The sequence below is a fragment of the Siphateles boraxobius genome, unplaced genomic scaffold, assembly GCF_051911475.1.
Source record: "Siphateles boraxobius isolate OS27281-9 unplaced genomic scaffold, OSU_SipBor_1 77, whole genome shotgun sequence".
Taxonomy (NCBI): Eukaryota; Metazoa; Chordata; class Actinopteri; order Cypriniformes; family Leuciscidae; genus Siphateles; species Siphateles boraxobius.
In genome coordinates, this window is record NW_027509205.1 from 20,109,214 (window position 1) to 20,132,350 (window position 23,137).

General features: G+C 38.8%; 1 protein-coding gene across 7 annotated transcripts in view; it reads left to right on the forward strand.

The window, feature by feature from the left end:
* The window catches only part of scube3 (signal peptide, CUB domain, EGF-like 3), a 167,101-nt gene that overhangs the window by 37,948 nt on the left and 106,016 nt on the right, over positions 1-23,137 (forward strand). For 4 of the 7 annotated variants that reach the window (XM_077218589.1, XM_077218591.1, XM_077218593.1 and 1 more), the window contains exons 2-3: positions 4,083-4,208; positions 12,859-12,984. In XM_077218589.1, the coding sequence (XP_077074704.1) occupies positions 4,083-4,208; positions 12,859-12,984 (252 nt within the window). The remainder of the gene's footprint in view (positions 1-4,082; positions 4,209-12,858; positions 12,985-23,137) is intronic. The other 3 variants (XM_077218590.1, XM_077218592.1, XM_077218595.1) reach the window with 1 other exon arrangement.

Sequence of the window (23,137 nt, forward strand, 5' to 3'; positions counted from 1 at the left end):
TGTTCCAGTTTGAAACGCACAAAAGAAAGAACAAAACAGCCAGAAAAACTGTTTGGCATCATGCATCTCTTAAAATACCAGAGCTCCGTGAATGCTTCTCTAAACTCATAGACAGATTAACAGTGACATGTTTATTTTCTCTCTAAAACAGCATTTGGGTGTACAACCACTAGAGCACTTTGTGATTGATTTTAGCAGTAATAAGGAGTCTGTTTCATCCATTTTATTACATGAAAAACTGCTTTCTTCTGGGACTGAATGGAGACGCTGATTGATTTTGCCGTGCGAGCGTGATTACAGCTAATTGGTCTCATTGGATCTGCTGTGAGACCGTGATTGTGGGTAATGGATCTGATTGGCTCTGTTGAGGACGTGTGATTGTGGTCAGTGAATCTGATTGATTATGATTGGCTAGAGTTTTCACTGGTGGAATCAAGGGGTCAGGGTTTGACTGGTTCAGTTTGCCCCTGCTGGTAGATTTTGTAACTACCCCATGCTGGACTAACTAGATCAAGCTAACAAGCCACACAATGACCATGATCTCATCAGTTCTGTCGTATAAAATGTGATTTTGACTATTTCTATATTGTATAAGCATGATTATGACTAATGAATCTGTGTTGTGTGAGGATTGGATTGTGGGTAATTGGTTTGCATGTGAAATGAGGTTGTAATCACTTAATTTTTCTTTGAAATCATGAAGGAGTTTCCAAGCTCCCTCCACTGAACAAATTACTTTTCATTTTCCAGCTACTGGAGGGTTGAATTGGTCTGACCTTAGCGTTATAGTCTGTTATATTTCTCATTTGCTAACGTGTAAAAAACGCACTGTTCTTTCACATTGAGCATTAGCCGTGGCTAAATTGCCATTCCCCCGTAAAAGAGCTTTTATTGGTATTCATTTTATATCCAACCAAGCAATATTGCAGTGTTTTTTTTTTATGTGCATTTTAAGATTAGGTGAACGATATGATATCAGTCCAGAACGATTTGTTGTCTGCTGAGTACATTTTAACGTTCAGTAGGAATAGTTCACCTAAAAATGAAAAGCAGTCCATTTCACTCCATTTGCACTTTTCAAAGCATCCACGATAGCTTTGTGTGATGAGAAGGCTTAAATTTAAGACGTTATTCACTGAAATTCTCCTGCAAAACGTTGTATTTGCATCAGTGTTGAATTGCAACAAATGGTGTGTTGATATATTTGATGTTATTGATGCCAAATGGCATTGGTGCTTGCATGTCAAGTCAAGTCACATTTATTTATATATTGCTTTTTACAATATAGATTGTTTCAAAGCAGCTTTACAATGATAACAGGAAAATAATGCAACAAAGTTTGTTTCCAGAAGAAAATAGCGTCACAGTCCAACTTAAGTAAGTTCTGTGATGTTTCATCTTTGTTGTAAAAAAGTTATTTATTTAGTTAATCTATATATATAGCCGCTCTGGTCAAAACAGTGATGTCATAGTCTAACTCAGTTCAGTTCTCATATAATGGTGTCAGTGCAGGCAGATCAATATTGTTTTAATTTAAATTTAATGTCCCCAACTAAGCAAGCCAAAAGCCAATGGCAACATAAGTGAAGAAAGGGCAGTTCTCCTCTGGCCAATGAAAGAACAGTGTATGATTATGATTCTGGCAGCATTACAGGTCAGATTGGATTGGAACAATTAGGATATTATCCAGTTTAATCTGGTTGAAGATCGGAGTCATCAGGCGCGTATGAAGAGGAGTTTGTTGAGGATCAGTGCCGATGGCTGTCGTGTCGATGAGGCTTTCAGAGGGGAGAGACTAGTTGACACAATCTCTGCTGACACTTCAGCGATGCGTTGTGGTCGTGTCCAGGCGCAGGTCCTCCATCTGATCTGGATACGGCCTGGATCCGGCATGTGTCGTTACTAAACTGAATTGGGAAAAAAATATTTTGAATAATGACTTTTATTTTGGTCTGTTCCTCACACAAATCACTTATATGGATTAAAAAAAACTACTTGACATTGTACATAAGTCATATAGACTACTTTTATTGTGCATTTTGTTCTTTTTTTAAAACTCGGCAGACGTGGCCAACCAGAGCCGTTGTTGTACTGTATGTTAAAAGCTGTGAGGATTCTCCTAAATTTCACCTTTTGTGTTGCATGGAAATTAGGAAGTCATAAGGAACGACATGAGCATATGATGATCGTAGATCATGGTCTCTAGGATTGGGCATTTGGACTGTTTTCTGACTTTAAATGTTGTTGAATGCATCATTTTCCTTAAGTTTTCAAATTAAACGGTTGTCGTTTCTTACCAGCAGCTTCGAGTGGAAACTGGTTCAAGATTGTTGGACTTCTAACCCTGTAATAAGCAGTCTCCTGCTTTGATGGGCATCTGTTTTTGTGAACTGCATTCACAGAAGACAAGAGAAATGAGACAGAACTGTATTGTGAATAGACTCCAGAAGGAGAAAGACAGATTTGAGTGTTGAAGCCATGTGAAATCACTTTGTTTTCCAGCCAGTGACAAACAGTTTTGTAGTTTAGTTTGATTTTGCACAACACCCCCTTGTGTTTAATGCATATTTGCCAAAGAGCCATTAGAATTTACTGCATAATTCGATTTATGGCAGGGTGGTATGACTTGGGCCAGACAGAAATCTCACAGAACATCCTGGAAACTGTAGAAAGATAGCAATGCCCTGCAACCATCCAAAACATTTTAGGAACTGCATAGCAACGCCCTGGCAACCACCAAAACACTTTAGTATCTGTACAGCAATACACTGGCAACCACACAAAAATGCTTAGAAAATGCATAGCAACATCCTGGCAACCACCCAGAACACCCTACAACTCCATTGCAACTCCTGGCAACCCCTCAAAGCACCTTAGCAACCACTGTACATAGCAATGTACTGGCAACCACTAAAAACACCATAGTAACTGCATAGCAACGTCTTGGCAACCTCCCAGAACACCCTAGAAACTCCCTGGCATCCACTCAAAACACCCTAGCAACTTCATAGCAACTCCCTGGCAACCATTCAAAGCACCTTAACTACTACATAGCAATGCAGTGGCAACCCCACAAAAACACCATAGTAACTGCATAGCAACATACTGACAACAATCCAGACCACCCTAGCAACTGCATAGCAACTCCCTGGCAGCTACTCGAAGCACCTTAGCAACTACTGTACATAGCAATGCATTGGCAACCACCCAAAACACCTTAGTAACTGCATAGCAGCGTTCTGGGAAGTACACAAAACACATTAGCAACTGCATAGCGATGCCCTGGCAACCACCCTAAGCACCTTAGCAACTGCAAAGTAACACCCTGGCAACAAAAACTGTGTAGCAACACTCTTGGAACCACCTAAAACACCTTAGTACATGCATAACTAAAACCCTGGAAACCACCCAGAACACCTTAGCAACTGCAAAGCAATGTCTTGCCAACCACCCACAGCACCGTAGCATTATCCTATTGAATTTTACATGAATAAACACCTCGGAAAACAAAAAGATCTAGTTTTAACTCTGTCATGGATTGCAACAGCACACCATGATAGATTTCAAATTAGATTTGTATATTTTCTGAAGAAAAAGAGTATTAGAAGACTGTCTTTTGTTAGGGTAACCATGACAACGTCATTGACCTTTGATGAGGACAGAATGTATTTTTGTTGTTACGGTTTAGTCGTATCGATGCGTAGCACCAACTCAACTCCAGGAAATGCCAGAGTGTTGGTGAAGTATCCCTGTGTGGGAAATGTTGGGTTTGGCTTTAATCCCAGAGGTCACAGAAATATGAGATGCTGAAGTCCTCAGAATTACGTCTAAACTGGGAACAGCTCGGTTTTCGTGCTCAGGTCTGGTTTGGAGATGCTGGATTGTTGTCTCTTCACCTCTGACATGGTTTTTGGTGGAATTGTACAACTAATTTGTTGTCACATTACTGTTCGTGCATGCTGGATCATCAAGTTTTCGCTTGAGTGTTTCTATGTACCTGCCCGGAGCAAAAACGTGTCGGTATTTCTCAAAATAGAGCGTGCCCAAGCTCTTCTAAGCCTCTTGATTTCCTTTTCTCTCAGCAGATGTGGATGAGTGCGCCGAGGCCCTGGACAGCTGCAGTATAGATGCCATCTGTCAGAACACCCTCAAGTCATACAAATGCATCTGCAAATCAGGATACAAAGGTGATGGGAAACACTGCGAAGGTAAGAAACACTAAAGATACAAAAACATTAGGATATCAACACTTGATCCTGTATATTTAGAATACACTTCAAATATTTTTTATCTTCTTTTTATCTTATTTTAAAGTAAAACTATTCAGCATACAGTGCTGATGAAGTTATATGTTAAAAAGCTTTCTTGTATTCCAGCTTTATATGTAGAAACAACCTGTTTAAACATAGACATTATTATTTGTGACAATTAATTAATTTATTCAATAAATTAAAATTAAAATTAAATTAAAAATGACATCTCCAAGCATCACTCTTTGAATTTAGATTTAAAACAAGATCAACTTATTTGAGATCAAACTGCATAAGAGAATATACTTATGGCTGTTGATTTAAGAAGTTAATTAATCATAAAAAATAATGCAATAAAAGAATTAATCACGAGATCTACTTTAGACGGATGTTTTTAACTCTTTTCCCACCAGAATAATAAATAAATAAAAATTGGCAGCCATCACCAGCGTTTTTGATAATTTTCACAAAAATGTAATTGCCCCCAGAATATTTAGTTGCATGAATATCTGAACATTCAATACATGTCCACTAACTCTCATTAGAGTTTTAGTAGACTGTCTGCATAATATCTCCTAACACTTTGATTTAATGCTCCATCAACAGATATTCTGCTGACTATAAGTAACTTTACAACTACGTTAGTAACTGCACTTTAGTAACTTCATTGCAACACCCTGGCAACCAACAAAACACTTTAGTAGCTGTACAGCAATATGCTGGCAACAACCCAAAACAACTTAGCAACTGTATAGCAACACCCCTGCAACCAGACAAAAATGCTTAGCAAATGCATATCAACGTCCTGGTAACCACCCAGAACACCCTAGCAACTCCATAGCAACACCCTGATAACCAATCAAAGCACCTTAGCCACTACATAACAAAGCACTGACAGCTGGCAACCACCCAAAAACCCCATAGCAACACCCAGGCAGCCACACAAAAATGCTTAGAAAATGTACAGCAACGTCCTGTCAACCACCCAGAACACCCTAGCAACTCCATAGGAACTCCCTGGGAACGACTCAAAGCACCTTAGCTACTAACATAGCAATGCATTGGCAACCACCCAAAACACCTTAGTAACTGAATAGCAGCGTCCTGGCAACCACCCAGAACACCCTAGCAACTGCATAGCAATGACCTGGCAACTACTCAAAACACTTTAGCAACTGCATAGTGACGCCCTGGCAACCACCCAAAGCACCTTAGCAACTGCATAGCAACATCTGGCAACGAAAACTGCACAGCAACGCTTTTGGCACCACCTAAAACACCTTAGTAGCTGCATAACAACACCCTGGGAACCACCCAGAACACCCTAGCAACTGCAAAGCAATGCCTTGGCAACCACCGACAGCACCCTAGCATCATACTATTGAAGAATACATGGAAACATATTCTAGTCTACTAGATACTCTAATGAGTTAGTTGACATGAAGTTGCAAAGTTAGTCATAGTTAATAGAAGGTCGAAAGTGGACAATAGAAATAGTGTAACCAACTCTTCTCTTGTTTTAAGTACAAATTTACCCATACTCGAGGTTTAAAGCATGAGAAAACAATTTGCCTGTGGGGAAAGAAAAATAAACCTAATTTGAATCTTAATATCATATGCTTCTCAAATACAATTATCTTGTTTAAGGATATTGAGATATTTTTTACTTGGAAGGAAGACAAAATTACTCATAAAATCTGTTGTTTTTGCTGTGTAGTCTATAATAAGATCTCTCTGGCTGATTGTGTGTGTGTGTGTGTGTGTGTGTGTGTGTGTGTGTGTGTGTGTGTGTGTGTGTGTGTGTGTGTGTGTGTGTGTGTGTGTGTGTGTTTGTGTGTGTGTGTGTGTGTACACAGTGTTTAGATGCTTCAAGGTCTACTTCTCCATGTCTCATTTCTGTAGTTCCTTGGCTTCATTTTCAGACTATCCTGAGGGAAGGGAAATAGGTGTTCAAATACAGGATGATTAAAAAGACGACAGACTCAATTCTTTACACGTTGGATGTGAAATAGAGCATGAAATATCTTACACGTTAGCGATAACTACTTGACCTGGTAATTACACAGAGATGTTTCCACCACCAAAACACGGTTTGCATTTCCAATCACGTCAATGTGAGTTAACCGCACTAAATTGCACGATGATATAGCCATGTCTTTGGAAATGTTTTCTTGAGGCCATTTGCCTTTATGGGGGAAGTTTTTAAAGCTCAGTTGTATTTGGAGAGGTGTATGCTGCTTTTAGACCCATATAGCCAATGTGATCCTTTCTGGATACAAACATCCTGCCCAGGCAAAACACTGGAAAGCGAAGGGGTTCGGTAATGTTTGTGCTGTGTTAAAACTCCTGACTAAACTGGGATAAGCGCGTAAAGCCATTGATATGGTGTGGAAACACAAATGTGTGCCTGGGAGATATGAACATCGTTGTTCAAATATACTTCTCCACGCACTGAATTTCTGCACACACAAAAAAGACAAGAACCAGAACTGGATCCTAATCCTCTGAAAGCTATTGCAAAACTCTTGATAGCTATTTGCTACAAATAACGTGGGTGATGAGTAAATAACAGTCCTCAGCTTTGAGAAAGCAGCACTCGTCTGTTGAAAGACGAGTGCTTTCAACAGACTTCTTGTTTATAAGGCTGGTCACACTTCTTCCCAACTAGCTTAACCAGACAGATTCCTATGTCTTTACATCTTTTTATATTTAAATTTAGGCACAATTTATATAGCTACAAAACTAACATCATGCTTTTTAAGTATAAAGCTTTAGATCAATAGGTTTTTAAGATCATAAGAAACTTTAAGTGCTATACTAGTGCTGGGCGGTAAACCGGTTCAAACCGAAAACCGGTTTATATTTTCCTCACGATATTGATTTTGAATAAACTGCCATACCGGTGTATTTAATTACACAACGTTCGGAACGAACGTTACGCTGCGCGACACTGTTTCAGACGGACCCTTTACAATGTTGCACTTCTAAGCAGCGACGAGTGAGGTAAACAAACAGCAGTGCTCTGTTACGTTACATGGACGATGGATGCTGAGCGCATTATTGTAGCGTGAAAGTACATTAATATAATGCGTGAGCGCGAATTTCTCTGCTCGCGCGTGGAATATAATGTGCCGCGCTCTCAGATACACGCTGCTCTTGTTAAAATAGGTCTATTTTCTCTGGGCTCGCTCAGAGAATCCTGCACTTAAAACGTGTTCAGTGCAATCGCGAATCTCTCCTCTTCCCCAGCTAAAAATTTTAGGTTATAAGAACGTTTTCATAACGTCCCCATTAAGTTATAAAAACGTTAACGTTATTTCTGAATGTTCTAGGGACATTCAAAATGTCCAGTTTTTTAGACGTTGTATTAACGTTATTTCTTGGTTATAAGAACTTTATTCAAAACGTTATAAGAACGTTCAATTCTCCCGTTATATAAACGTTGTATTAACGTTCTTGCTTGGTTATAAGAACATCATTCAAACGTCAATAGAACGTACATTTCTCCTGTTATATAAACGTTGTATTAACGTTATTTCCTGGTTATAAGAACGTTATTAGAACGTTAAGAAATAACAACTTTAGGTTATACTGGGCGCTATTCTATTCTACAATATTCACTAATGACAGTAAAATAGACCATCCTAAGTCAATTTACTGCAGTAATTCCTCTCTCAACCAGTAGAAAATGCTTTGAACACCTGATTATGCATGAAAAAAAAAACCCCGTCATAAACCGGAAAACCGGCATAATTTTGAAAGAAAACGTGATATAAATTTTTGGTCAAACCGCCCAGCACTATGCTATATAATATATATATATATATATATATATATATAGGGATGCACGATATATTGGTCACCATATCGGCATCGGGCGATATATGTTAATTTTTAATGTTATCGTTATCAGCCCGAAAAGAACATTTGGCCGATATATTAAAGCCGATGAATAATGGATTATGTCCTTCAGCTGAGACACTTTAGATGTGCACTGTTCAAATTGATGGTTTAAACTGATGGTTGAATTGCTTAAAATATGATTGGAGTCACTTCAAAAAAGGAAAATACGTTTAAGTGCAACGTGCAGCACAATTTTGTCATATAAGCGACTTATATTTATAAGGAGAACATTATAATTGTGTGCTTTGACATGGATTTTAATGGTGAGACTTTTGTTTTTGTAATCAGGCTCTCAAAAAAAATCATCTGGTCCGCAGATATTAAAATTAGGTAAATACATTCAGAAAAAATGCATAAATATATTTTAAGTTTTTTTTTTTTTTTTTTTTTTTTACATGAAGTAAATTATATCACACTGCAGGACGCTCCTGTCGCTGCTTGAATTGTCATATTGACTATAAACCAGCTTTAACCTTAAAAATGTTGGTTATTCCGCAGGCCTATCCATGCAGACAGTTCTAGATGTTTTTCAGGTTAATTTTGCATTGTTTAATCTACACTGAATACTCCATTATCTGAGTCTTAATAGGGTATTTATTATTTTTCTTGGATACAGAAAGAACGTTTATTCCACATCTGCAATCATCTCAGCGTGACACGAACGACCCGCAAACAATACGACTGTAATGAATAGTGCAAAATGCTTTCTTTCTTCCACTTCTCCGAACTGCTCGTCCCGTAGATTGCTTGGCCTCACGCAGAAACGCATTAGTGGAAGTAAAATAGCTTGTAGTTCGATGGAGTGAAGCTGGTGTTGCTTTTGTGCAAAACTGAAAAAAAATTGAAAAGTGCAAAGACTTTGTACTGTGTTGGAGGTGGAGTAAAAAGCATTCAGGAATAAAGAAAAATAAAGCATTGTAGTCCAAGCTGTCAGTACCTCTCCATACTCATTGAGCCCAGACGACTACAAAGCAGAGCAGAGGAGTCTGGGTAATTAGTGCTCAATTGGGCATCAAATGAGTGGGGATTCCCCCCCACATTCATCCACTTCTCTCTCTGGCTCTGACATGTTTATTCAGCTGCTCTCGCCATACAAACATAAGGCATAATTCACTATAATCACCACAGTTACCGGCACACAGAAGCTCATATTGACCAAAATAAATGAATTAGGAACCATTTAAAGGAGCAGATTTTAAAGGGGTCATATTCTACACATTATAAGTGGTAGTCAATGTTTTAGCAGCAAAAAAACTCCACGTACTGGAATCTTCACAGTGTTGATTGACATGAAGAGCAGAATTTGTTGAATACTGAATAGTGTCTATATGAAAAGGGGACAGTCATATGTTAATGAGCTTATTGTTGTGACATCATAACTGCTGTTTAATGCAAATATCTAATCAGCCAATCACATGGCAGCAACTCAATGCATTTTGGCATGTAGACATGATCAAGACAATCTGCTGAAGTTCAAACTGAGCATCAGAATGAGGAAGAAAGGTGATTTAAGTGGCTTTGAACGTTTCATGGTTGTTGGTGCCAGAAGGGCTGGTCTGAGTGTTTCAGAAACTGTTGATCTAATGGGATTTTCACGCACAACCATCTCTAGGGTTTACAGTGAATGATCTGAAAAAGAGATAATATCCAGTGAACGTCAGTTCTGTTGGAGAAAATGCCTTGTTGATGTCAGAGGTTAGAGGAGAATGACCAGACTGGTTCAGCTGATAGAAAGCCAACAGCAACTAAAATAAGCACTCGATACAACCAAAGCCTGCAGAAGAGCATCTCTGAACACACAACACACCAAACCTTGAAGCAGAAGAACATCTCTGAATTATCAACACATCAAACCTTGAAGCAGAAGAACATCTCTGAACACACAACACACCAAACCTTGAAGCAGAAGAACATCTCTGAATGATCAACACATCAAACCTTGAAGCAGAAGAACATCTCTGAACACACAACACACCAAACCAAACCTTGAAGCAGAAGAACATCTCTGAATGATCAACACATCAAACCTTGAAGCAGAAGAGCATCTCTGAACACACAACACATCAAGCCTTGAAGCAGAAGAGCATCTCTGAACACACAACACATCACGCCTTGAAGCAGAAGAGCATCTCTGAACACACAACACATCAAATCTTGAAGCAGAAGAGCATCTCTGAACACACAACACATCAAACCTTGAAGCAGAAGAGCTCCAGCAGCAGAAGATACACCGTTGAAACTCTTGTCTGAGGAGTATAATTCACACGGACTCACCAAAACTGGATAATAGAAGATTGGAAAAACATTGGCTGGTCTGATGAGTCTCTATTTCTGCTGCGACTGTCAGATGACAGGGTCAGAATTTGGTGTAAACAACATGAAAGCATGGATCCGTCCTGCCGTGTATCAGTGGTTCAGGCTGCTGGTGGTTTAATGGTGTGATTTTCTTGGGTCTCTCAGTACCGATTGAGCATCAACACCACAGTCTACCTGAGTATTGTTGCTGACCAGGTCCATCCCTTTATAACGACAATGTATCATGTTCTACTTCCAGCAGGATAACACACATGTCATAAAGCTCATCTCAGACTAGTTTCTTAAGCATGATAATGAGTTCACTGAACTCAAACAGCCTCCAGTCTCCAGATCTCAATCCAATAGAGCAGCTTTGGGATGTGGAGGAACGGGAGATTCACATCATCATTTTCTTACAACAGCCACTAGGCTGACCAAAATGTTTTACAGTTGAACACGGTTTAAATTTGTACGATTTTAAAGTACTTTTTTATTATTATTCTACCATTTAATTAATAATTGCATTTAAATATTATTTAAATGCAGACGTCTTGTGCATAAATAATTTTTAAATATAATTATTAATTAAATGCTAGAATAATGAAAAGTACATTAAAATCTTACATATTAAAACAAGTGTTTTTGTTTTTACTGTAATATATTGAATATATAGCTGAATTTTTAGCATCATTCAGAATCAGAATCGGAAGGTGCTTTATTGCCAAGTAGTGTTTTACACATACAAGGAATTTGCTTTGGTCGTAAAGTGCTACATGTAGACAAACATACAGTTGACATAAATAAATGTAGGAATATATATAAATATGAAATGAAATATAAATTGACAAAATAAAATATACAACAATAAAGATTAACTACAAGTATGTGCAATTTGCCAGGTTGTGCATGAAATGAGAAGAAAGTATTTACATGTGCAGAGACATTTGAGTAATTTGCAAGGGGGGAGTGTCAGTGGGGGACCCGGGCCTTGTTAAGGAGGCTAGCTGCCGATGGGAAGAAACTGTTTTTGTGGCGAGAGGTTTTGGTCCTGATGGACCGCAGCCTCCTGCCAGAGGGGAGAGACTGAAACTGTATGTGTCCGGGGTGGGAGGGGTCAGCTGCAATCTTTCCTGCTCGCCTCAGAGTCCTGGAGGCGTACAGGTCTTGAAGTGATGGAAAATTGCAGCCAATCACCTTCTCTGCAGAGCGAATGATACGCTGCAGCCTGCCCTTGTCCCTGGCGGTGGCAACAGCGTACCAGATGGTGATGGAGGAGGTGAGGATGGACTCAATGATGGCGTTGTAGAAGTGCACCATCATTGTCTTTGGCAGGCGGAACTTCTTCAGTTGCCGCAGGAAGTACATCCTCTGCTGGGCCTTTTTGGTGATGGAGGTTATGTTCAGCTCCCACTTGAGGTCCCGGGAGATGATGGTGCCCAGGAAGCGGAAGGAGTCCACGGCAGTGACTTGGGAGTCACACAGGATAATGGGGGAGGGTGGGGCTGATCTTTCTAAAATCCACGACCATCTCCACTGTCTTCAGAGCGTTGAGCTCCAGACTGTTCTGGCTGCACCAGGTCACCAGATGGTCGATCTCCCATCTGTAGGCGGACTCATCTCCTCCAGAGATGAGCCCAATGAGGGTGGTGTCGTCCGCAAACTTCAGGAGCTTGACGGATTGATGACTGGAGGTGCAGCTGTTGGTTTACAGGGAGAGGAGAAGTGGGAAAAGAACGCAGCCTTGAGGGGATCCGGTGCTGATGGTCCTGGAATCAGAGACGTGTTTCCCCAGCTTCACGTGCTGCTTCCTGTCCGTCAGGAAGTCTGTGATCCACCTACAGGTGGAGTCAGGCACGGTCAGCTGAAAGAGCTTGTCCTGCAGCAGGGCCGGTATGATGGTGTTGAAAGCAGAGCTGAAATCCACAAACAGGATCCTAGCATAGGTTCCAGGGGAGTCCAGGTGCTGGAGGGTGTAGTGAAGGGCCATGTTTACTGCATCGTCTACAGACCTGTTGGCTCTGTAGGCGAACTTCAGGGGGTCCAGGAGTGGGTCTGTGATGGATTTTAGGTGGGACAACACAAGACGTTCAAATTCCTCCAGTCTTCAGTGCTCAACTGTTGAAAACAGCTGTGCCGCTTAATTATTTTGTGGAAACTCTGTTTGCATTTATTTTGAGGATTTTTTGATGAATAGAAAGTTCAAAAGAACAGGGTTTATTTGAAATAGAAATAATTTGTAACAGTATAAATGTATTTACTGTCACTTTTGATCAATTGAATGCATCCTTGCTGAATAAAAGTATGAAGAAAAACTCCAAACTGTCCTCAAATGCTGGTGTGTATATATAGTACATGTAAAAAAAAATGTTTTCTGTGAAATTACCCCTTTATCTTTTAATTTGTACAACAGATATCGATGAGTGTGCCAGTGAATATAATGGAGGATGTGTTCACGACTGTATCAACATCCCTGGAAACTACAGATGCACGTGTTACGACGGCTTCCGTTTGGCCCACGATGGACACAACTGTCTGGGTAATATATCGCTTCTTTTCTTTAGCCAAAATCGCTGGAAAATATCCATAGATGTTCAGACAAGACCTTTTTCTAGTGGATTGGATTTAAGTTGGAATGACAGAAAGAAGAGTTTACTGAAATGCAATTCAAAGACATTTATTAGAACAACACGTTTTGTGATAATTACATCAGTTTTGACTGACAATATATTCTCAAAACACAAGAAGTCAAAAGTAGTCTAATAAATGTAAAATGGTCTAATAAAGTTTCATCTGTTCACAGTAAAATATATGATCAATAAGTTATGACAACATGTGTTTTACATTGCTTTTACTCATCAAAATAAGTTAAGCAATTTTCAACTTTTTTATGTTATACCAGATTCAACTAATTTTTCAAGTCGGTTTAATGTAATTTAAGATGAAATGACTTAAACATCCAAGTTGATTGTTCTTAAAAATTTAAGGCAGCAACTTTTTTTTTGCAGTGTTGTTTTGAATTACTTCACAATTTTGTTCAATAAGTTGGGAATAAATTGGCTTGATTGATATTTAGAATATTGAATATTGAATATTTCTCATTTAACAGTGCCAATGCAATTTTAGATTTCACCTTTTTAGATCACTTTTATAGAAATAAATATTGATATTTAATTCATATTTGGGACACATATTAAATCTACTGTAATAAAGTATAATTTGGGATAAATATTCAGAGTGGGTCAGCAAGTGTGTGCGATGAGAGATTCCTTACCACCGCAAATCTCCGTCCTCTCAGGACTTCATCCCACACAACACAAACATACAGAAGCTTGTGGGTCTTGCCATCATTGCTGGAACCAAACTTATAATGGCTGATGTCTAATCAAACTCTTCACCGACCGCCAGAACACAGTCACTCTATCCTCCGTGTCAAACTGAAGTTGGTTATGTGGTTAACCAACAGGAGAGGACAGTAAATCTGTCAGATTTGTGCGCTGACTTTTAATTGTATTTTCAGACCGTTTTCAACATTCGGTGGCTCATATGCCCAGTCGTTTCCAGGTCAGTTAAATCAGTCTAAGGGAAATGTGTGTGTTTGTCTGGGAGATTTACATGGGGTTACAGTCTTATACTGACCCTGACTCCTTAACTCAAAACAGATGTCCGGTGCGTCGAACAATCGGCCCTATGAAGATGTGCTTTTTTCCAATGGCTGGTTTGCAGTGAGTGTTTGTGTGGGTTATGTGGGTTTACTCGCACTGCGTGGTGCTGAACTGCACAACTGAACCCTGGGATTTCAGCCCTTCGCAGACATTTAAAGGTCCCGTCTGCAAGTTTTAGGAACACATTTTGAAGTTTTTAGGTTTTCTCTGGCAGCTTTAGCTCTGCTGGAGTAACTGGATCGTCCCGTCACCTGCGGTTCTCCTGAAGCTCGAAACAACCGGATTTTTATCAGAACGAGAGTTAGCTGCATTTGAGAACAGAATCCCTTTTGAGTAACACCTTTTGAATCAAATTTAAATTCAGCTGATCATAATTTTGCATTGGATTTTAAGTTGGAATGACAGAAAGAGTAGTTTACTGAAATGCAATTCAAAGACATTTATCAGACCAACACGTTTTGTGATAATTGCATCGATTTTTTACTGACAATTTATTCTCAAAACACAGGTATGAAAACATGTGTTTTACATTACTTTAATAAAAATAAGTTAAGCAATTTTCTCTTCTTTTTTTGTTATTCAAGATTCAACAAATAAAAAAATAGGTTGAATGTAATTTAAGTTCAAATGACTTAAACATCCTGTACTTGAAAAAATGTAAGGCAGCGACTTTTTTTGCAGTGTTGTTTTGAATTTCTTTTAATTTTTGTTCAATAAGTTGGGAATAAATTGGCATGATTGATTTGTAGTATATTGTTCGAGCTAATTTCTCTAAACTTTCTTAATTAACAGTGCAAACGCAATTTTAGATTTCATATTTTTAGATCACTTTTATAGAAATTATAAAATAATATCACTTTTATTATAGAAATAAAATAAATACAGTACTCAGGATCAATAAAGACCTTTAGTAACCATTATGGGGGAAAAAATGCATTTCTCTGATGTATCGTAGTTTCTGAAAACACAACAAACACTATATGTTGTGTATGATAACGGTAATTAATATTTGAAATATATTGAGTATCAATATGATATAATATTATTAAAATTAATTATATAAAAATGAATCGATTTGAGTGCACTAATTAAAATGAGAGCATTCATATCGGTCAATAAACTCAAAATATATGTATATTCTCAAATTGTTCTGTAACCGCCCTTGCCACACACACTAATGATTTGTTCCAATCTATTTAGCGTCAGCCGCATGTTTTGCTTTGGATCATTTGTAAAACTGAATGGATGAGCTGTACTCATGTATGCGGGTCTGAAATTATCTATATCTGCTGTCCCGCGGCCCACCAGCAGCCGCTTTTGATATCCGAACCGGTCGCTTATCTTTCATACACCCTTCACTAACTCTTTTGTAACTCTGCGTTCTGTTCTTCACAAATGAATGATTTACACAAATGAACTGTGGGTAAAATAAACAACCCACTTCTAAAGTATCTGTATTCTGTTGACTGCGAGTCTCTCCCATCCCCACGGTTTCTTTAGGATACCAAATAACTTTTGCTCCAAGGTTAGTGTGTTCTCGGTTTGACTCTGATCTCAGACGGAGAATAACAAGTCTTCTTGTTTCCATGGTGTTTTTAGTGGGAAGGAAAGTCAAAACTTTTGTAATCTATGCAGGAAAGACTCTTTTGTGTGGATTTGCTCTTAATGTTATCTTTGCTTACCTTCTTAGTTAAGGCAGAATAAAGTTGACCTTGCTCATTAATCACATTTCTTATTACTATTAAATGAAGCAATAGAAGCACTTTCATCACCACAATGCAGAAACAAAGTGCTGTACAAAAGACGATACAAACCGACATAAAACCTCAAAGCACGCTCTGAAATGCACACTAGTTGTAGGCAATGTTTTTAAGGATTGGCTACAGAAATGGCCCGGCCACCTTTGCATTTTTTACAAGATCGAGGAACCTGTAGCTGATTATTTAAGTGAAGAGACCTATTAGATGATTCATAGAGACTGATTAAATCAGAAACATATCTGGTGCTAAGCCATGCGAAGCTAATGACAACTATAGACCCGATATAGTCCGGCTATGAGTAACACACTTTTAGCCAAAATAACCTTGAATTAGATTACATGTCATTTTTGCAAAAATTACGTGCGAGATGTATGATATTCCATCATGTAAGCAAATCCACAGGGATTACAAAGTGTTTGTTTTCATTTTTTTGACATGTTCATGTTCTAGATGACTAGTTTAATTCTTGGGCTATGGTTAGACATCTATGAAATTTTCACTGACAGACCAAATTTTGCCTTGTTTTAAAAATAATATGACTTGCCTAGACGTCAGGGCTGTGTATGGACGGCTAGACATCTTTTAAACGCAAAATTGCTTACTGGGTTGTAATGAATTCTGTGTCGTATAGGCAACCTGTTTCGTTTGATTAGAACAGGAGTAATGTGCTCTCGCTTCTTAGTTCCAGTTAAAAGCCTATAGCAGCTGAATTTTAAACAAGATGTAGGGGAGAGAGAACGAGAGGCCTGACTCACACACAGATACAATGCATTACAATCATCCAAGCGGGATGAAAAATCCAGCTTGATGCGTAATGATGATTTTCTTCTGTTTATGTCATGCAATCAATGTGCAGGTTGTGCTGTATGAAGCATTTAACGGATTGATTTGCAGATCGATTTGCTCACAGATGCATCTTTGAGAAACTGGGAGAAACGGTAGCCTGATTGCAGCGCTTGTGTTGTATTGATGCCCCTCATCCTCCAGTTTTTTCTTCTTCTCTACAATTTTCATCAATTAATTCAGCTGGAACAGTCCTCCTTTCAAGCGTTTTATAGATCATTTCAGCCATAGCTATGCCATCTCTATTTTGTGGTACTTTTTAAAAAGACATTCTATGGTTAAATTTGGAAAAATTTCCCACTATATATATATATATATATATATATATATATATATATATATATATATATATATATATTCTTTTTTAATTCACCATTCAAAATGTAACCATCATTGATCACAACAGCATAATATTAGGATACTGAATATTGCATCTATTTTATCTAGCCTATTTTATGTTTCAGCTGACTGACAAAAATATCAATAGCAATTTAATTTACATTTACTTTACATAACTAATATAAAATAAATTGATATTGCCATAAAAGGTAATTAATTATAACGGACGATATTCCCATCGGCTGTCAGTTGAAAAAAAAAAATTGGTTAGATAAAATAGATGAAAATATGCAATGTTCAATTTGCAAAATACATTGATTAGCCAATAAATGTTCTTGTAGAAGCTCAAAAGTGCTGCGTAACACGAGAATGATCCTCATTGGTTCGCCCCCTATACCCTTATTCACTATTCCCTACATTAGTTCACTAATATAGTTCACTTGAAAGAGTGAATGAGAATGAGTGAGTGAATTCAGACACTGAGTGGCGGAAGGTGCTGCCACTTTTGCATAGTTTGTGCTTGCTGTTTAATAATTATTTGAAACTGGTAGCTCCAGTAGTAATGAAAAGATTAATCTTGAACTCTGTCATGGAAACTATGTATAAACCTTAATTCAACTATTTCATTATAAACTATTCATAATTAAAACAGAATTTCAAACAGAAGCCTGTATGATATTATGCTGTACCCACATTGGACCAGAGGTTTGGAAAATGAATACATGGATGGAGAATTCAGTTGCGGGTGCCATCTTATGGTTAGATGATTCTCACAGTGCATTATGGGTATTCTGTAGTCGTTCAGTGTGCATCAGTTGTACACTCGTTATTGTGGGATTGAATGAGTGCACTTGATAACGTCCACCATGGTTGCATTCATAGACATTTGCTAAGAACATTATCCAAATTTTCTTTAATGAAAAGCCATATAAATACAAAGTACTATTTGAAGATAGGGAAGAAATTTAACCTTATAATCTCCTCCTGATTTTGAGTGATAGATTGTCATTCAGCGAGCCTCAGAGGAAGGAATGGAGTGAGAAAAAGGTAAAGCGGAACTGACTGGGGAAAGGACCGGAATGAGGTATAAGAGAAAGAAAAAGAGAGGGAATTTTTCAACACTGATGAATCCTCTCAGGAGAATTTTTAAGAAATGTTTTAAGTGCAAATAGCATGAGCTCTGCTCCGGGTTTCACCAGAATCCGGTTCCTTTTCCAAATATTTGCTTTGGACGCCGGCCGCGGCCTGCACATAACACGTGTCCCTAATGCAGGAGAGCTTCGCAAAACTCAACGCGGCAGGAAATCTTTGGTTTGTTTATGCTGCGGGAGCAAGGTGTTTGGGGTTTGAAGCGTCAGGGTCTCGCGGTGAAGTTCTGCACATGCAAATATACTAATGCAAGTTCTGTGGAAACGTTTAGCAGTCCTTATGGGTGTCGCCATACATTAAATTGTTTCTGAAATCAAAGTTTTTTAGCTTATAGTATGAATATGTTAGCCTTAAGGTTAAGCTGGTGTGTTCCAAAATTTGCATTTTGGAGATATAAGCATTCAAAACTTACAGTCTCTCACTTCCGCTAAAATGGATCACGGGTTTTTATGACATCACCGCCGACTACAGCTTCTCATCACATCTTCTGTCCAATCAAATGCTCTTTGGAATCCAAAGCTCCGCCCCCTATGCTATAAACACCACCTGGCCAAAGCTACTGTTGGCACATCATGGAGCAATATGGGTTTGAGATATGTGTTCGGTTGCTGAAACGCTCGAGTTTTATTCCGTTTCCCAATTGTATGTTAAGAATGAAATAGCTAGAATTTATTCACACCTCTACTATTGAATCCAACCAGGGCCGGCCCGTGGCATAGGCGGACTAGGCAAATGCTAGGGGCGCCACTCGATAGGGGCGCCAAAATGAGTGAACGAGTGATTTTAAATTTTATTTATTTTTTACTAATACTATTTTAAAAACATTAATTCAAAATACTACTAAATAAAGCACAAAAAAAAATCCACAAAAAAACTAAGTCCCCCGACTCCAGTCCGGCGCATCAATCTTCCCCCGCCCAGCGAGTGCTTGAAGTGCATCAGAAACAGAACGTGCGCGATCAGTTTACTGTTGGAAATTTGTTGTGTAGCGTCGCCCCTCGCTGCATCCAATGCAGACAGCATTTCTTTCGTTTGAGGGCACTTAACACACTCAAGCACCCCGTAGAAACGGGCCTGGTAGCTCGCGCCAGGTCGAGACATGGTGAAAGTTACCTGATTGTGACGGATGGCCAAATTTACATGACATATTTTAGATTAGCATTATAGTCTGCAATAGATACAAGGCCAAACGAAAGAGAAGAGGATAAAAGGGAATAGAGACAGAGGTAATGTAATGAATGAACAGTTTATCTAATTGCATAGTAGTAAGATATATAATTTAATGGCAGTTATTTTTACCTTAAACTTTAAGCTAACAGTTGTTCTGAGTTCTCCAGAGGCCGCAGACAGTGTGATTTGTAACAATCACGTCAGTTGTTTTAGATGTTTTGTTCAGTATCACTTTTATTAATTAATGTTTTACTCTACAGTTGTGCACTTTTGAAGGGGGATATATGGCATTTTTTAAATTGATTTGCCAAAATTATTAATGATATTTATATAGGCTACAGGTTTATTAAAAGTAGCAACGTTTTATGTGAAATTAACATTAAAGAAGACATTTCGCAGTTTCATCCATGGTGAAAACATGAAACGTGCCATAGTTTAGTGGAAGATTGCTGCCATCAACTGCAAAACAAACACTTTTGCTAGCGCTCAATGAATAGTTTGTGCATGAATGACATTTGGACGATGACATCACTGTTTTATCCAGAGCGGCTATACTGAACAAAATTATAAACGCAACAAAACAGTAAAGCTGTAAATCTGCCTTGAAATAATCTATATTGTAAAAAGTGCTATAAAAATAAATGGGACTTGACTTGAATGCTAGGTGTAATGCTTTTGCTATTTGTGTTTAGGCTGTAATGTGTGTGTGTGTGTATATATATATATATATAGGATAAATAATCATGAACACAATGACAGGGCGAAATGGGCTGTGATGCATGGGGCACCAGGTAAAATCTTGCCTAGGGCAGCAAATTGGCCAGGGCCGGCCCTGAATCCAGTGTATCATCAGCGCTCGGATTTGCCTCCATGGTGCTGTCAAGTACGACTTGGCTATTGGCTATTTGAAAAGGGGGAGGAGCCATTCAATATGCCCCGCCTTGGCCTCATGTTTCAGTGAATATTACATCAACGCATCATACAAAGCTACGCGTTCCAAGGCACTTCAGTGAGTCTTTAAGCTCCTAGCTGTTGTGTCGCTGCTTGGTTTCACTCGTTATGCTCTGAAATGTGCAGAACACAATTTATAATGCAACACAAGAACACATTTAATTCAGTATTGAAAAACTGGCGTAAAATTGTCCCCTTTATTCTGTCAGTTTTCTGATTGAGAGCATGGTACTCGCCTGTTGACAAAAACAACATAAGATTTCATGACTTATACATTTGAAGGAAACTAGTGCCTTGATTTTTACTGCTTCAATAATACAAATGCATGCTAAGACAACACGTTGACTTTTTGCCCAGAGTAAGTTTCTAGCATTTCTAATTCTTATACGTTCAATAGCCACGCCCAAAATGGCATCCGATTGGTTCCTGCACCACGCATATTAAACATCCAGTATGTTCTGATTAACTAATTATGTCATCTCAGGATTTTTAGTGCAAAAATATACAATGCAGGTAACTTTGTGTCACAATTGTCCAGTTGTGTGTGTGTGTGTGTGTGTGTTTGTGTGACTGTGTGTGTGTGTGTGTGTGTGTGTGTGTGTGTGTGTGTGTGTGTGGGTGTGATGAGAGCGCTGGGAAATGGTTATATTCCCCCTCGGCTCTGCTGAAAATGGCCTAGATTGGAAACTCTATCCCAAGGCCTCAGTAACATTGGACAAATAGACAGAAAATTAGTTTCGCATGAGGGTTTATTAAGAGCAAGCTTGTGTATACAGACTGACACTGATGCGACGTATCTAAGGGAGAGATCAGGTTGCGGTCTCATCCTCAGAGAGGCAGACGACACACAGAAACATCTGAAATGAGAACACACACACACACATTTGTCAGTTTGACGGGAGCTGAACCTTGCTGTGAACACAATTGGGTTTTAGCAGTAAGCGGGTTGAGCTTGACGCTCTTGATGTCACTCTGTGATACTAGAGTCTCATCATGCGTTATACAGAGTGTGTGCTCGTCTCATCGACTTGAACCTTGAAATCAGGACAGATTTTTAGCCTATTTCCTCTCAGCCAAATTTTATGGCAGTATATTTTTATATCTATCTATTTATGTATTTTGTTATTTTTTTATTTAAATGATTAATTGGCTACACAATGCGAGACAGGGAAAAGTGCTTGGGACACACTGTTTTTGCTATTTATTTATTTAAATTTTTGTTTATTATTTAATTTATTTTATGTTTATTATTTAATTTCTTAAAGGGCACCTATTATGCAAAATTCACTTCTACATGGTGTTTGAACATAAATGTGTGTTGGCAGTATGTGAGCAAAACCACCCTAGAATGATAAAAATCCACCCAGTGTTTTTTTTACAATCTCTATAAATCATAAGCACTGTCTCAGAACGAGCTGTTCTAAGATTCGGCTCAGTGTGACGTAGAATTGAGCAAGCTCAACTGACGTGGTTTGATTGACACTGTGGTTTTGGCATAGACCCCGCCCTCGGTGATCTGTACACCATCCCCATTGTCTCAACGACAGCCGGTGTTCTGACGATTTGTGCTGCCTTGACGAAAATGTCTCCTAAGAAACATAAGTGTTCTGTTGTGGGATGTAACAATGTACATAGTAGTTTTCACTTACTTCCGACATCAGAGCCACTGAAAACGCAGTGGATGGATTTTATTTACGAAGGAAAGGCGCCACTTAAACTTCCGTTTATGTTTGCACGAATCATTTTCTGACTGACTGTTTTGTGAAAAAGGGGCAATTCAAAGCAGGTCTTGCTTCAAAGTTAATCCTCAAGTGCGGATCGTTGCCTACTGTTCGCGATCCAACGTCACCTCCTGTAGAAGTAATTGTGTTTTATGATTTTTGAGCAAGTAGTCATTTCAGTCGATTTCAGCCAATTCAACATCAAATGCGTCTAAAGTTGTTGTCGTCGTCGTAGGATGTCTGTGTATATAATTTGAACCTTGTTTGTATAGTGTGTAACCACACGTTTATAAATATATTTTTTAAAGATATTGTATTAAAAACTGTGCATGTTTTCTGTGAAGACAAGACATCAAAATTGCTATGTTTATACAAAGGCCAGCACATCGACACGAAGCTGTAGAACGAGGGATATTGGCGTGCAGACAGAAACATCACATACATGTAATTTCGTTTGTACGTAGCAAACGTTATCACAGTATTTGTGTTTGTAGTTTCAAAAAATTGCGCCAACGTTATCACAGTTTGTGTGTCTGTGTGTGTGTTGCACATCCATAATTGCAAAGGGGACGCGATTACAACTCTAAGTACATAAATGTATCAAATAACCATTCCGAGACGTCCTGGTCCATTCTCATTTGTGTTTCTTCTGCCGGAGTCTCTTCATCATCTGGGTCTGATTCCGATTCAAACATGTACGGCTGAATGCCATACAAAACAGCGGGTCTCTCACTTTCAGCCATTCTGCTTCTACCGACTGTTTATTGCATAGACTGTAAAAAAATATGGACGTAGTGTCCATGACGTCACCCGTAGGTTTCTGAAGAGCGTTTTTGAAGCCTAAAGTGGGCGGAGTCGCTCGTCGCCATCTTGGAAGCGCGTCACAGTGCGTCACTCCCGGATAAACGAAAATGGGCAAAAAGGCGGGACGTGGGTGCAGTTGAGGTGCCTGGATGCTGAAACTACGCCCGCCTTGCTCGAGTTTGCTCAGGCTAAGAGCTAAAGTGCTAATGGCCTTGCGCTAAAGTGACAGCTGACTTGAAGAAGTAGATCTAAAGCCAATAGTTAAAGTTCATGTTTTTGCCTTTTGAAAT